This window comes from Equus asinus, chromosome 12, assembly GCF_041296235.1.
Source record: "Equus asinus isolate D_3611 breed Donkey chromosome 12, EquAss-T2T_v2, whole genome shotgun sequence".
In the NCBI taxonomy this organism is placed as follows: Eukaryota; Metazoa; Chordata; class Mammalia; order Perissodactyla; family Equidae; genus Equus; species Equus asinus.
The window spans coordinates 53,930,375-53,947,098 of NC_091801.1; the positions used below are offsets into that span (position 1 = coordinate 53,930,375).

The window sequence follows — 16,724 nt, forward strand, 5'->3', positions numbered from 1 at the left end:
TTCAACAGAAGAACAGGCAGAAGACTGGCAATCTCTAACAGTATTAAGTCAATAAAAGTTATTTTAAAAGGGAATGTAAGTGGAATAACTTTGGAAAGCTTTTTTGGCAGCATCTACTAAAGCTAAGCCTTTGGCCAGCAAATTTAACTCCTTGGTATATACCCAACAGCAATGTGTACATTTGTTTACCAAGAGATATGTACTAGACTGTTTACAGAACTGTTGACTTTCATTCTCTCCCCGCCAGCTCCTCCTCCCCGCACACTCACTCATTCACCTTTATTTTACTGAATATAATTACGTTACATTTTACAAATTGGCATGCACCTCTTAAGAACAAGGATATCCTTTTATATAATCACAGTACAATAATCAAATTCAGGAAACGTAACATAATACAATAATATGATTTAATATGCAATCCATTTTCAAATCTCACCAGTAGTGCTAAAAATACCCTTTTATAAAAAAAATCATTGAGGTCATGTTGTCTTATAACATTGTGTAAATTTCAGGTGCACATTATTATATACAGTTTCTGTATAGACTGTATCATGTTCATCACCAGTAGTCTAGTTTTTCCCCATCAACATATATATGTGCCCTTTTACCCCTTTTGCCCTCCCTCCACCCCATTCCTCTCTGGTAACCACTAGTCTGTTCTCCTTATCCATATGCTTATTTATCTTCCATATATGAGTGAAATTTTTTGTCTTTCTCTGTTGGGCTTATTTCACTTAGTATAATACCCTCAAGCTCCCTCCATACTGTTGCAAATGGCACAATTTTGTCTTTTTTTAATGGCTGAATAGTATTCCATTGTGTATATATACCACATCTTTATCCATTCATCTGTTGATGGACACCTGGATTGCTTCCACACTTTGGCTATTATGAATAATGCTTCAATGAACATAGGGATGCAGAATCTCTGAATTGTTGATTTCATGTTCTTTGGATAATACCCAATAGTGGGATAGCTGGATCGTATAGTATTTCTATTTTTAATTTTTTGAGAAATCTTCGTACTATTTTCCATAGTGCCTGCACCAGTTTGCATTCCCACCAGTAGTGTATTAGAGTTCCCTTTTCTCCACATCTTCTCCAACATTTGTTATTTTTTGTCTTGATAATTATAGCCATTCTGACAGGTTTAAGGTGATATCTCATTGTAGTTTCCTTTGCCTTGCAGAGCTTTTTAGTCCAATATAGTCCCATTTGTATATTTTTCCTTTTGTTTCCACTGCCTGAGTAGACATGGTATTCAAAAAGATACTGCTAAGGTCAATGTCTTCTAGGAGTCTTATGGTTTCAGGTCTTACATTCAAGCCTTTAATGCATTTTGAGTTAATTTTTGTGTATTATGTAAGATAATGGTCTACTTTAATTCTTTTGCACGTGGCTGTCCAGTTTTTCTCTTTTTTTATTGAAGAGACTTTCCTTTCATCATAGTACTGGAAGTTTTGGCCAGAGCAGTCAGGCAAGAAAAGGAAATAAAAGAGATCCAAATTGGAAAGGAAGAAGTAAAACCCTCACTGTTTGCAGATGACATGATTCTATATATAGAAAAACCTAAAGAATCCACCAGAAAACTATTAAAAATAATCAACTACAGCAAAGTTGCAGCGTACAAAATCAACATACAAAAATCAATTGCATTTCTATACACTAATAATGAACTAGCAGAAAGAGAAGTCAAGAATGCAATACCATTTACAATCACAACAATAAAATATCTGGAATAAATTTAACCAAGGAGGTGAAAGACCTATACACTGAAAACTATAAGATGATATTGAAAGAAGTCAAAGCAGACGTAAAGAAATGTAAAGACAGTCCATGCTCTTGGATTGGAAAAATAAGCATGGTTAAAATGTCCATATTACCGAAAGCAATCTACAGATTCAATGTAATCCCAATCAGAATCCCAATGACATTCTCCACAGAAGTAGAACAAAGAATCCTAAAATTTATGTGAAACAGCAAAAGACTCCGAATAGCCAAAGCAGTCCTGAGAAAAAAGAACAAAGCTAGAAATATCACAGTGCCTGACTTCAAAGTACACTACAAGGCTATAGTAATCAAAGCAGTGTGGTACTGGCAGAAAAACAGACACACAGATGAACGGAACAGAATTGAAACCCCAGAAATAAAACCACACACAGCTAATCTTCAACAAAGGAGCCAAGAACATACAGTGCAGAAATAATATACTTTTTAAAGCATTATTCTTCCTGATCCGTGATCCAGTCCAGGATCCTGCTTTGCATTTAGTTGTGCTTTTGGATCTCCTTTAACCTAGAAGAGTTCATTAGTCGTTCTTTGTGTTTTACAACAGTTTGAAGAGTTCAGGATTGCAGAATGTCCTTCAATGTGGAATTCTCTCAATTTTTGCTATATTTAAATTTAGGTTATGCATTTCGGGCAGGAAAACCACAGAAGTGATGCTGTGTCCTCTGCATTAGGATGCACATAATGTATGTTTGTCCTCTTATTGGTGCTGTTAGCTTTGATTAGTTGGTTAAGATCGTGTCCAGTATGTTTCTCCGCTGCTGTCATTTTTCCCTTTGTACTTAATAAGGAATGTGTAGGGAGATACTTCGATACCATACATATTCTATTCGCCAATTTTTCACAATGTTTTTGGTATTCACTGAGGATTGTTGCCTGAATCACTAAGTTGGTGATTTTTTCTAACTCTTTTGTTCCCAGCACATTTATTACTTGGCATTTACCATAAGGAAGAGATTTCTTTTCTCCAGGAGTTAAGAATATGTATTATCACTATGGATTGATGGTTTCTTTTTTTTAATTCAAAGTGTTATATAATCCATCTCTCTATCTAGATTTAAACAGTGGGAACCCTGTCAAGCTGACTTCTGTGCATTTTTCCATTTCCTTGAATACTTCTAGTACAAGATTTTTCAGACTTATCTGTACAGGCACACCTCAGATATAGTGCAAGTTCAGTTCCAGACTACCACCATAAAGCAAATATCACAATAAAGCAAGTCACACAAATTTTTGGTTTTCCAGTGCATATAAGTTATGTTTACACTATACTGTAGTATATTGTGTGCGATAGCATTATATCTAAAGAAACAATGTACATACCTTAATTTAAAAAATACTTTATTGCTAAAACATACTAACCATCATCTGGCTTTCAGCGAGTCATAATCTTTTTGCTGGTGGAGGGTCTTGCCTCAGTGTGATGGCTGCTGACTGATCAGGGTGGTGGTTGCTGAAGACTGGGGTGGCTCCAGCAATTTCTTAAAATAAGACAACAATGAACTTTGCTGCATCGATTGACCCTTCTTTTCATGAACGATTTCTCTGCAGCATGCAATGTTTGATAGCATTTTACCCACAGTAGAATTTCTTTCAAAATTGAAGTCAATCCTCTCAAACTGCTGCTGTATTATCAACTAAGTTTATGTAATATTCTAAATCCTTTGTTGTCATTTTTTTTGGAGCTGCATCCATTTTGTGGATGTACCATACTTTATTCAACCATCTTTCTATTTGTATTAGATTTGCAGTATTTTGCAATTAAAAATAATACACAATGCATTATGCATATGTATTTTCATATTGTTCGAGTTGTATCTTCAAGGAAAATTTTAGGAGTGGAATTTCTTGGTCTAAAAATAAATGCAGTGTAATTTTGTTAGATATGAGCACGCCCCCAAGATCTGGACACACAGTGTCATCAGATAATCCTTGTTTGGATGATAGTGAGTAAACCACAGCACTCTAAAACCTCTAGGCTAAGAGGTTAGGTCACCCAGTGCGTTTGTAAGTTGAATAATTCAACAGACGTTAACCGTGTCTTTACTGTGTACAAAGAAATATCTTAGGTACTGGGCATAAAACTAAATATTCTAGGAATCTTAAGGAGACATCTGCATTGAGACCACTTTAGCATGTGCCACATGGTCTCCTGCTCTTCTTCTTTGGGCAGAGTGACTTGATAAAGTAGAGCAATTCTTCCCTAAGCACACGTTCCCATTGACACAAAATTCTAGTTTACGCAGAATTATTTCCATAGCATGAGAAACAGTACCTGATAACCTGTTGGTAATATTAAAAAAAAGAAGGAACTTAAGTTTGGGAAAGGAAATAAAAAATCATAAGGCAAACTTAGAATGTAGGTACAGCCTCATTTTCTAATGTAGTGTGGGAAGAAAGAAAACCAGAGCACAGAACTTCCCCCTGTTGGTATAAGTTGGCAGAGTGATGAGAAGGTGAACTTGGGAATCAGGAAGTCATAAACTTCAGGTTATAAAAGTTGAAAGGCATCAAACATTTGGAGGTGCAGACAGAAGGGGTAAACAATACATGTCAACAACTCAAAATTCTTTAAACATCTTGTTGAAAGTTTGGAAGGGAAAATCCTAAAGATTTGGAAACCAACTGTACACTACCCATTATTGGGAATTTACATTTACCAGTGGCAAAATGCTATTGATAGTGTATTTATTTCATGTATAATTATTTCATATATTATGGTGGTCCCCACTTATCTGTGGGGAATACATCCCAAGACCCTAGGTGGATGCCTGAAACCATGAAGAGTACCAAACACTATATATACTCTGTTTTTTCCTGTACATACATACCTATGATAAACTTTAAATTGTAACTGAGGCCCAGTAAGAAATTAACACCAATAACTAATATGAAAATTGAACAATTATAGCAATATACTGTAATAGAACTTAGCAACCTCAGTATACAGTTTTTTGTCTTTATGAAGTCAAGAACTGTAATCTTTTCACTTAAAGGAAGCATGTTACGGCTTCTCTTTGGCACTATCTAAATTGCCAGTATCACTGCTCTTGCACTATGGGGCCATTATTAAGTAAAATAAGGGTTACTTGAACACAAGCACTAGAATACCATGACTTTTGATATGATAACCAAGACGGCTACGAAGTGACTAATGGGCACGTAGCATATAGAGTGTGCTTATGCTGGACAAAGGGAAGATTCACATCCCGGGCGGGACAGAGCAGGATAGCGCAAGATTTCATCACACTACTCAGAATGGTGTGCAATTAAAAACTTATGAATTGTTTATTTCTGGAATTTTCCATTTAATATTTTTGGACCACAGTTGACCACAGGTAACTGAAACCACAGAAAGCAAAAGCACCTGTGGCTAAGGGGAGACTCCTGTATTTGGGTGACTATAAAAATATCCGTGAGGACTTTCATTATCTTGTTTGCCACCTGAGGTCTACTTATGTTTTTTGTTTAAAAGCCCTGTTGTTCAACTATGGATTTTCCTATCGTGAAGTTCTTACAATAAAAATCTGTCACATAGCAGTCATTTTCTTCCAGGGAAACTGGCTTTCTGATTTTACAGCCACTCCTAATTCAGAAGAGTATCTGTTAATGTAATCTCTCTGAGAAGGCTATTGAACTCCATCCTCAAATTCACACAAATTGAACTTTGAATAATCTGCATCAGTGCCTGCATAAACTGTCACTGTCCAGAGTTGAATATGAGACAACTCTTTTGAAGCTGTGGTCTAAATATTTTACTGACACTGGAAGTAACCCAAATTTCATTCTGTAATTTTGTTGAATTTCAAACACAAGAAAGTGGTATTGTGGATATAACCTAAAAATAATAGTAGAAAAACGGGAACAGAAAACATAAGAAAATATCTTTTATTCTTGTGCTACGTCTTTAAATTTTGACATAGGTCTCACTGTCCTGATAGAAGTATACATCTTATATGAAATTCTACTTAAAAATATCGCTCACTAACTTGTAATTTAATAAGTCTATTATGGAAACAAAAATGTACAAACTTTCTTCTTTAAGAAGATATGGGAACTTTCAGTTTGAAAGAGAATCATACATGAAAACAGAAAATTCCTGTACTAATCCATATTTTATATTCAACCTAATACCTAATTATGGGTGTCTATTATTTAGAGGTATCATAATTTGACATTAATTTCTGTATTTAACCAAAGGGCTATAATCTCATTTAGTACCTTTCATTGAATTCAGTAAGAATTATAATCTCACGTTCTATTCAGTTTGTTTTTAGAATTATATAAGGCACATTAAGAGAAAAAATGACAGATTAGCATCAAAGAAATTTTTCTTCATTGTATTAAACTGTATACTTTTTTCAAATTAGCAGGACTAATATTGCTGTTTTATTATTGCTGACTTTCAGATATTTTATAAAGTTTGTTAGAGCATGAAGAAAATAAAAGTCTCACATGCGATTCTAATTTGCCAATGATTCTGTCAGATTCTTCTACACCGAACATAGAATTTCTGTATTTCAACATAGAATTTTATGTATTTCTACTTCATTGTATAGTGGCATACATGTAAGGAGCATGACTCATTAAGGTTTTGAGAAAAAAACAGACTTCTCCAAGAAGTCCTACAAAGGCAGGTAAATCTGAATCTCTCACCCCTCTTCTACTTTCATAGTGAAGGTGAACATTTTTCTTCTAAAAAATGACACATCATTATATGTTCTGTTCTGCTGATATTTCCCTAAAGTCAGCATTCTTCTTAGATGTAATAGTTGTTTAATTAAAGATCTGTAATAATTTCTGCAATGAATAGCCAAATTTTCTTGCCTAAAAGAGTAAGTGGAATCTCAAATATTTATACTATTATTGTATACTAATAGCACTCTCTGCGCTTTCTGAAGTGTTTTGTGTGTGCTTTCTCAAAATCTTCAAACTTCCTCAGAAATAGACTGTCAAAAAGTCATTTATGTAAAAATTTATTAACTTATTACAGAGAAGTTTGCATTTTAATTTTTACTACATTAGCATTTTGCATTAAGACAATAGTGGGTCAGGTCTGGCCTTTGTTGTTGAAGGCTCACTTGAGTAGAGTAATCACAACATGGTCATCTCGGCCTTGCCAGAGCATCTCTCCTTCGAAGTCCACCAGTCCGTGTTTCCTGGCACGCATGAGAATGCCTACTACTTTATCTGAAATACGAACATATCTGTCAAAGAGATCTCCAAAAGTAACCTGGATCTTGCCGTCTCGTCTGTGGGGAGCCATGGTGCGGATAATGAAGCACATGTCCATAATTTCTCGATAGATGTGCTCCTCGGCCCGCTTGGCCCTTTCAGCGGTTTTGGTTCCCTCCTTGGGACGGCCATAGCCTTCATCTCCTTTGTGTAGGCGGGTGGACATGGCCAGCTGATAATCAAATTCTTCACTGAAAGGATTGAGCTTCTGGGACTGGATGTGTTCATCAGCCCACTGTTGCCATCTCCCTTTCAGGTTGTTCACTGGGCTGTATTTCCACTGAGCCTTGCAGCTGAGTTTCTCTGTAAATCTGTTTGCCCTAAAGGAGAGAGAGGGTGAAGAATAAAGATAGTGATGTTTTAAAACCCAAGTGTTGCTTTCTCTCTGTACTTCCTGCACATTTGCATCTTAATGTGTTGATAACTTTTTCATTATAAGAGAAATATAAACACAATACAAAAAATTAGAAAGGAAGGGCTGGCCCGGTGGCGCAGCAGTTAAGATCACATGTTCTGCCTCGCCGGCCCAGGATTCACTGGTTTGGATCCCGTGTGCAGACCTATGCACCACTTGGCAAGCCATGCTGTGGCAGGTGTCCCACATATAAAATAGAGGACGATGGGCATGGATGTTAGCTCAGGGCCAGTCTTCCTCAGCAAAAAGAGGAGGATTGGCAGCAGATGTTAGCTCAGGGCCAGTCTTCCTCAAAAATAAATAAATAAATAAATAAATGAAGTTTTTTTAATTAAAAAAAAGAATTAGAAATGAAAGAAGAAAAATCCTACACAGTCCCACCATTGTTCTTAGTTTGGCGTGTGTTCTCCTACGTTATTTTCTCTGTGAATAACAGTAATGTTTTAAGAACCATAAAATAATATTAAACTCTGTTTCAAGAAAAAAGCTTCCTTACGTGAACATAATGCAAATATGTGTATCTTAAAGTTGCATGTTAATAACATTTCAGAACTGGAATCATATGATTATATTAAGAGAATCTACTTTATATAGGACTTCAGTTATTTCCCCCAAATAAGGCTTATTCCAGCACATTGTAATATTTACTCGTGTATAGATTTTTATATGTGGGTTTTTGGATTTTTTTGAGGAAGATTAGCCCTGAGCTAACATCTGCCACCAATCCTCCTCTTTTTCCTGAGGAAGACTGGCCCTGAGCTAACATCCGTGCCCATCTTCCTCTACTTTATATGTGGGACGCCTACCACAGCATGGCGTGCCAAGTGGTGCCGTGTCCACACCCAGAATCCGAACTGGTGAACCCTGGGCCGCAGCAGAATGTGTGCACTTAACCCCTACGCCACCAGGCCAGCCCCTGTATGTGGATTTTTAATGAGAGCACATCTACACTAGTATCAATGCTGTACCACAAAAGAAATACCAACTTGTATAGGTAGAAGACTAGAAACATTTAGAAACATTTGATAACTAGTAACATTGATAACTAGTAAGCTAGCAATGGTAACATTTATTGAACACTATGTGCTGGCATTCCTTTATGTACTTTTTGTTAATATTCCCACAACCATTCTGTGAGAGAGGTACTACTATTCTCACTTCACAAGTGAAACTGAAGCCAGAGGGGTTAAGTAACTTGCTTAAAGTCACAAAACTGTTCAGTGGTAGAGCTGGGATTTGAACCAAAGTTGAGCTAGTTCCAGAGCCTGTGTAAAACCACCATGAAATGCTGCCCTAATCTAGTGGCAGAGGCAGGATTCAAGCACAGACTATCTGAGGCTAGCATCAATGCTCTTTCCATTGTGCAATGCTGCTGCTCAGCGTGCAGGTACAGTGTCTCCTAAATGGATAAGCTATGTTTCAAATGTATGTGTTGTTCTTGCAGGTTGAAATGAATTTTCTTGTTAAAAAAAAAAAAAAAACAAAAACCGGGACCAGCCCAGTGGTGTAGTGGTTAAGATTACATGCTCCACTTCGGCCACCTTGGTTCTCCACAGCACTCATCAAGCCATGCTGTGGCGGCGTCCCACATACAAAATAGAGGAAGATTGGCACAAATGTTAGCAACAATCTTCCTTAAGCAAGAAGAGGAAGATTGGCAACAAATGTTAGCTCAGGGCCAATCTTCCTTACCAAAAAAAAAAACCAAAACAACAACAACATTGGAAAGTGTAGACCAATTATGTCATGAAGATGCAGGCCTAACTTTTAAAAGGGCAAAATTTGTCTTTAAAAGACTTCCCTGTCATTTTATATCTAACATCACTAGGTCTCTTTGCCTTCACATGTAAAACATGAACTCTTGGACTATATAAAAGTCAGAGATTTGTACTGCTTGTCCTCACAAGTGGCCCACTCTTCCGTCTCCCCAACACCAGTGGCCTCATGTCTGGAAACACTGGGATTAGAGCTGGAGAGCAGCTAACATTGCTCATGTGAGCAGCATGCCTGAACTAAGAAGCTCTTCCTATACCAAATCTCACAATTCATTATTCGAAACCTAGGAACAGGCCAGATGTGGGTGTTCTTCACTATCCAACTCTCTTCCTGAAATCTGGTTATCCAAATGCAGGAAACTAAGAGATGTGGATAGGGAGGCATACATACTTTTATTAGCATTGTTTTCGGAATAGTGACATCCACTAGATGGCGAACTTTCATTAATTCCCATGCTTTATGTTTCCAAAAGTCCTACACTTGCTACGTTGTTTCACTGTTACAACAGAATTCAAGAACGTGCTGCTACATATTACACTACTATTCTTCCGAGCCATATGGACAAAAGTGTATGACAAAGTCAATTGGGAGAAAGCAGCATACAAAAACTGTATTCACAATTATTATAACTTTAAGAAATCGTATACGTATGGAAAAGTGCTAGGAATTACACTGCACTGAAGTGGAATGGATTTCTCTCAGCTTTGCTGGTCCTCGTCGTGACCTGCCTCTCCACAGACTGTCCCTGTTCAGCTGCCCAGAGTATGGACTGCTTGATCTCATTATCAAAGGAGAGCAAACACCTTGTCCCCTTGGAACCATGGCAATCAATGGCAGGCATAGTCTTCCATAACAAGTCCAAGGCTATCCCGGAAGGACCCAAAGCTCATACATTTGAGGCTGGGGCGTCCTGCTGGAGAAGAGACTTGAAATATCTCAGAAGAAGGTGAAAAGAATAGCATGATTCATTAACTCATACTTTTTATCTCCTGAGCACCAACTGTACTTCTGTCCTCTAGTGTTAAACATAAAACAGTCTCCCTTCAAGGAGCTTCTGGGCACTTTGACATTCCTTCCATCCTTTATTAAATCATCTATGACACCTACTGTGTGCCAGACACTCTTTTAGGCACTTACTGGATATTCACTAATGAAAACCAATAAATATCCACTAAAAGACACTCATGAAAATAGAGTAATACAAATTTGAGCTATGGTACAACTCCAACTACAAAAAATGTGTATGCACCGTGCAGAAGAAATCAATAGCATGTGTACAAATGAAAATAATTATGTTGGGGGACGGCTCTGTGCCCAATTGGTTACGTTCATGCGCTCTGCTTCAGCAGCCCAGGGTTTCACTGGTTCAGATCCTGGGCACGGACATGGCACCACTCATCAGGCCATGCTGAGGCAGCATCCCACATGCCACAACTGGAAGGACCCACAACTAAAATACTATATACTGGGGGATTTGGGGAGAAAAAGCAAAAAAAAAGAAAGAAAGAAAATAATGTTGGTACCAGATGACAGATGATTTTTGTCATTTTTTACAGAATACTCTCATGTTGGCATTATATTGATTTTATAATTCAGAAAAAGCAAAAGATAGGAAAATATTCAAATTAGCATCCAGAAGTAATTTGTTTACACTACATGTTATATGGGTCTCTGTTTCTTTGATATAGTTGTATTTCTAATTTTAATGAGGAACTTAGAGTCCCTGAGTGTTGAAACTCTATGTCATTTGGGATAATGGTTGGGGTTGGTGAGGTAATAAATCTATGAAGAAGAGGGACATTTATCTTCTAAAAGAAGCACTTTCTAAATCTTAATGTCCATTTGTTATATTGTCAAATTATAAATCCCAAAACTAGGAGAGAAGGAAAGGAAAGGAATTGGTTCTACAAGCAAGAATTAGAAAATAGACAAGGTTTTAAAAAAAGTACTAGGAGGAAGTATACCTTAATGACTATTTAATTTTCTCTATCTTATAAATGTTCTGTATTGTTTTTGTATTTTCAACTTTTAAAAAGTCTGAAAGCATCAGGTTTAAATCAGAATTAGAAAGTCTTGTACCCTGAGTATCTTCTCGGGCAATAAATATAAGAATCAACATACTAGCTTATCCTGGTATTTTTTTAAGTAAAAATGTGAATAATAGTTTAGATTGAGCTTTATTTAGAAAGACAGTCTTGTATACATTTATAGAAAGCAAAGTAATATTCAAAGACTGACATCACACTAATTTTTTAGGTTAGTAATGTTTAATCCAGACTTGCCTTCTTAGTGTCTTCTTTATTAGTAAACAAATTTTCTATAGTCAATCAAATATTTCCCTTGTCCTGTTATGTGCAAGGTAAATAACTCTACTAGACGTTATAAGCATTCTATCTTGGAAAGCCTAGGTTCATTCACTGAAATAAATTCTGAAATTTATTTCTTATCTGTCAGCTTTAAAAATGATGTCAGTTTGAGTGTTTCTTTCTTACTTGAACAGGGCTGTTTAGCAATGTGATGAGAATATGTGAACCAATGTATCATAATTGTATCATTTAGGGGTAATAATTAGATGGTTAAATTATTAAATATGATTAAAACCCACAGGAAATAAAAGTTCTGAAAAGTAGATTTCAAACCTAACTGAGTTCGTTGGCACTGGAAACATTTTCTCTGATAAATGGCCTTCATTTGGAACATCGGTTTCAAAATGTCCTAAGGCCTAGGGGGGAACTGAGTCTTGGATGTGTGTGAAGAAAGTGGAGCTCTGCTCTCGTTGCATCACCCCACAGACTCTCCTGGAGAGGGAGCGTTTCTCTTCATTGCCCAGTAACATTTCTGTTAGTAAAGCAAAGAATTTCCGCCACCCTTTCCAACTTCTCGGGGAAGTGCTAGGGACACTTTGCTTCTCTGTGCATTGGTCAGCTTGCCCTTTACCACGGGAAGTGTAGCCAATTTGATTAATGGGAGCATGACATCCACAGGGTCATATTTATCAGAAGCAGGGTGATGGCATTCAAAAGGCAGGGTCAACGTCTCTGATCAACTATTTTGCTCTCTGTTCTGTCATCAACCAAGTTTGAGAGGCAGGCCTGTGATTCTCTTGGCAGGCTGCTAACTGTCCTCAGAGTCCATGGGAAGGGTTCCAAGCTCTAGAATTGGTAGCACATAGTAGAAAGCCATACTTTTGCCTCTGTTTCTAGCAAAGTCCTCAGTATAGTTGTACCGAAACCCTAGACTTTAGGAATTATTAGGATTCCATTAACTAAGCTGACACTTTGATCTCCATTTTATTCCTTGAGCCTCTTGTCTACTGAGAGAATCTCTCAGGCATAGTGGTTAATGACACAGGCTCTCGTATCAGCCTTCCTAACGTCATCACTTACCAGCTCTCTGATTTGGATATGTTTCTTAATGTCTCTGTATGTCAGTCCCCTTATTTATAATATGGCACCCTCATGATCAAATACTGTTATTGTTACTGACTAGAACTTGGAGGAGAGGATGAATGAGCGATTGGCACATTAATATTTCACCATTCCTGCATGGGGCAGGGATCCAGTTTCCTTTGTCTAAAGGAGCTGGACTGAAAAGCCATATAGCTACACAATCAAAAGACTAAATATTTTAAAAATAAAGTATAAAATACAAATCATTCTCATAGAGAAACCCCAGTTAGCAAAACCACTCTTGGTAAAGAATATCTCTGCTTTTTCTCAAACCTGACTCATTTGTTTCTGTTACTCACAGAACAGCTTAACTATGAAGAAAACTCTTTTTTTCTACCTAAATATTCATGACACATAATTTTCTCCATATTGGTGGACATGGGGAAAGAATGGTGTTCAGAATTAAAAATAAGTGACAACCCTTTTTCTATAGGCATACTCCATAATGACACCTTCATTTCTCAAGCAGCATTTGAGGGTCCCGTCAGGCAAAATGTCTCATTAGGCTTCTGCTGAAGCTTCCTGAGCACAGCTAGGATTACCGCTGACACTGAGCTGCCATTGCTGCATAAAATGTTCTGGTACCCTATATATTCTAAGACTGAGGGAAAGGAGCCAAGGAGGAAAGAAGAGATGTAATTCCCACTTTCCCCTGGCCAACTCTGAGAGCCAAGCTCCTAGCATCTTGAAGGGTTGGGATCACCAGGTCACCAGGGCTGGGCCCCTGCATGATAATAGGTTCAACCTATTAAGTACTTCTTCTGGGTCCATTGCTTTACATAATTAATATCAAAATAACTTTATGAATTATCATATTTGTGTTTTAGATGAGGACAAGGAGACTTAGAATTTGCCAAAGTAACCATGATTCAAATCTAATTGTCTTTCATTCAAAGCTACGTATCTCTCCATCACACTAAGAAGATATCCAGGTATACACCTGATTTCAACAATAGTGAGAAGGGTCCTGTATGCGAGTCCCCACTTCCAGATGAGACAGTTTAGAGTAGTGGTCTAGAAACAGAATGCCTGGGTTCAAATCCCATGGGCTGTACAATCTTATACAAATTCCCTAATATTTCTTTGTCTCATGCTCCCATCTATCAAATGTGGGTAATGATTATACTCACCCCATCAGAAGATTGTGAGGATTAAACGAATAAACATGAAAAGTGCTTAGACAAGTGCTGAAGAAGAGTTCATGCATTGGAGATTGGTCCCAGTTGTCATCTCCCTGACAGGAGATGTGCTCAAAATGTGCTGACAGGAAGACGCTCATTGTGCCATCCTCAGTCTTTATTCTGTTGGGTTCTGTTTTTCCATTTCTAGCACACACGCACATGCACACCCCAAAATCTACAAGGCCAAAATTTGCACTATGGTTCCCAATTTCTGATAGAATAGTTATCTGTGACTATGAATTCACATATTAATGTAAGTAGGGCACAAATCCAGATCTCCGAACACATCCTTAAGGCATGACATGAGAGTGAGCACAATGTCTAGTTTCAAAACATCGCATGTGGAGACATCTCAGCTCTGTCACTACCTCGCTTGGTAAACTTCCCCTTTGAGCTTCAGTCCTCTCATCCTTAAAATGGGATCATTCTTATTTCATAGGATCATGAGAGTTAAAAGGATGAAGCATGTAAAATACCCACAGCGCACACTAAATGCATGAGGGAATGAGTGATTGTTATAATTACCTAAGTTTGCCTGTTCATTTTTTTGGAAGCTGGCAATAATATAGCAGTTCTAATTCTTTCAAAACACCTTTAAAGCCACAAACTGTAAGACAGCTCTCTGTCAAATTATGTAATCAGTTTTGTTCTTTACTTTCCGATTGTTTCATTAAACTTCAAAAGCATGCCTAAACACCTTACTGTTCCCAGAGCGGGTCATAAGCATTCGCCACATCAGAGAATATTCCCATATTTTGATACCCTGTGGTGTTGGGTGAGAGCTCCTGACTTTCTGTTCCATAGAGGTAGCATTACTGTCTTTAAATAAAGCATGTGTTTCTTGTCTGAATAAATGTATTACCTTGAGTTTCTGTGTGTGTTTGTGTGTGTGTCTGTATTTAACGTCTAAATGTTTTAGGATTGTGGTACTTCAACTACCTAGCTTTAATTATCATTTTTGTCTCTGTTTACAAACATGGCAAACTTCTGAAAGTTTGAAAGATTGCTATAATAATAAAAGCTATATGAATAGTAACGGCTTTAATATATTGAGCATATTTGGCAGGCACTATTCTAAGTGCTTGGCAGCCTTAATCTCACTTACTTCTCCCAATACAACAGAATCTGTCCCAAAAGGTTAATGTGGCCATCATTTTATAAAGGAGGAAATAGGCTTAGAGAAATAACCAGTTTTGTGTGTGTGTGGGGGGGGGAGTGTGGTGAGAACATTTAAGATCTACCCTCTTAGCAACTTTCAAGTAGATATATAATTCAATATTGTTGACTACAGTTGAGGCAGAACTGGAATTTGAGTTTGAGTTTGTCTGACTTCAGAGTCTGCTCTCAAGTTAGCAGCCTCCCATCTGTTTATAGGGTCACGGAGATCTGAGTTCCATGGGTGCTATTTGGGTACATGTGTCTCCCGGTAATATCATAGACTGATTCGGAACCAGGAAAATGTTTCCCCAGTCAGTCTATCTGCAAGCACTTTTCTCTGCAGAGAAATAAGCCAATTTGTTACTCATTATAGAATGGATTGGAAAAAATTTACCCAAAGCAGACAGCCCTCTCTGGTGTCTTCATCTTTGTTGAGGCTAAAACTTGAACGTTCAGTTCAAAACACAAAGGAGAAACAAAATAGTGCTGGCTCTTGACCCCAAGGTCCATGTCTGAGCTTGACACTTCCCTTTGAGCCCTGGATCATACCTTCCCCACAGGACCTCACAGCCTGCCCATCTGAGATTATCACTGTAACCCTGGTAGTACTTCCCCGCTCTCTGGGTTCCCAGAGCTGGTTGGGCTCAATAGCAGTATAAGGAGCTGAAGCCTGCATTCACTTACTGGGAGGGCAAGGGGCGTTTGATTCTGACAGTGGCCACCTGTTCTCCATCCTGCTCCGGCCTCTCGTCAGTCTCCCCTCCATAGCCGCTGTCCTCTGTGTCTATGCTGTCACTCCTCCACTTGGGCTTATCCTGTTCCATCTCTTTCCAGCCTTTGGTCAGCTCAGATACCAGGTTGGCACATTTCCTCCTCCGCGTCGGGGAGCCATGGCTGTGGAGGATTCTGTCAATGTCATTCTCTGGCTGCCCAGGTTCAGGCATGCCACCATCATTCTCGTATCTGTGGCTGAGGTGGCTCATATCCCCTCCTCGCTCATAAGCTTTGCTGACAACTGTTTTGGTCACCTCTTTCCTTTTGATAGGAGAGACTTCAGTGGCTCCCTCTGAGCTGTATCCATCTCCCTGTTCCTCTTTCTTTGAGGAGAGAGATTTTGGGGCACTCTGAGCTTGCTGGTGGGGAGTGGCGTGTATCACTGGTCTAGGAGGTTGGGGTTCATCCTGGGTCTTTCCCGGCAGCCAGCCTGTGGGCTCCTGGGCTTGCCTGGTGCTGTTCTCATTTGCCCACTGCTGCCAACCTCGGGCCAAGTTGATAACCAGAGTGGCTGTGCGCATCTTCCGGAGGGCACTCTTGGCCGGCCCCTCCTCTCTTGCCTTTTCTCCCGGAGCCATGCTACCTTTGTCTTCTCTGCTGACAGCCTGGGCACTGGCTAAAACCAGTGTGGACCAGTGGAGTGCCTGGGATTTAAATAGAAGCAGGGTGTGGGGTGGGAAGAGAGTTTGGTGACGGTGGAAACTATGTCAAGCATCTCTTGCCAAGATGTTGTGCCTTCCCCCTGACAGTGTTCTTTTTTTAAACCCCGATGGCTCCAGTTTCATCACAGCAGAGGGACATCTCTGCTGATAAATGACAGTGATATGCTCAGCCTTTTTCTTCTGCAAGTGCCAGAGTGGAAATTACTAGATCTGGTCATGTGCTCAGCCTTGTGTTTTTCTTGACCTTAAAATATGGTCCTACCATTTATAGGAGCATAAAATA

The 16,724-nt window shown here is 38.5% G+C and overlaps 1 protein-coding gene across 1 annotated transcript; it reads right to left on the reverse strand.

Annotated features, from left to right (window-relative positions):
- Positions 1-6,751: 6,751 nt before the first annotated feature.
- Positions 6,752-16,415, reverse strand: ABRA (actin binding Rho activating protein). Its single transcript, XM_014855262.3, has 2 exons — positions 15,690-16,415; positions 6,752-7,346 (listed from the first exon to the last, which is right to left on the reverse strand). The coding sequence occupies exons 1-2, from the start codon at positions 16,355-16,357 to the stop codon at positions 6,869-6,871; spliced, it is 1,146 nt and encodes a 381-aa protein (XP_014710748.2). The 5' UTR covers positions 16,358-16,415; the 3' UTR covers positions 6,752-6,868.
- Positions 16,416-16,724: the final 309 nt, after the last annotated feature.

Coding starts and splice junctions, on each gene's coding strand:
- ABRA (XM_014855262.3), bottom strand. CDS start 16,357: ATGGCTCCGGGAGAAAAGGCAAGAGAGGAGGGGCCGGCCAAGAGTGCC. Junction 7,347..15,689: donor AAACGCCCCTTGCCCTCCCA/GTAAGTGAATGC, acceptor TCTCTCCTTTAG/GGCAAACAGATTTACAGAGA.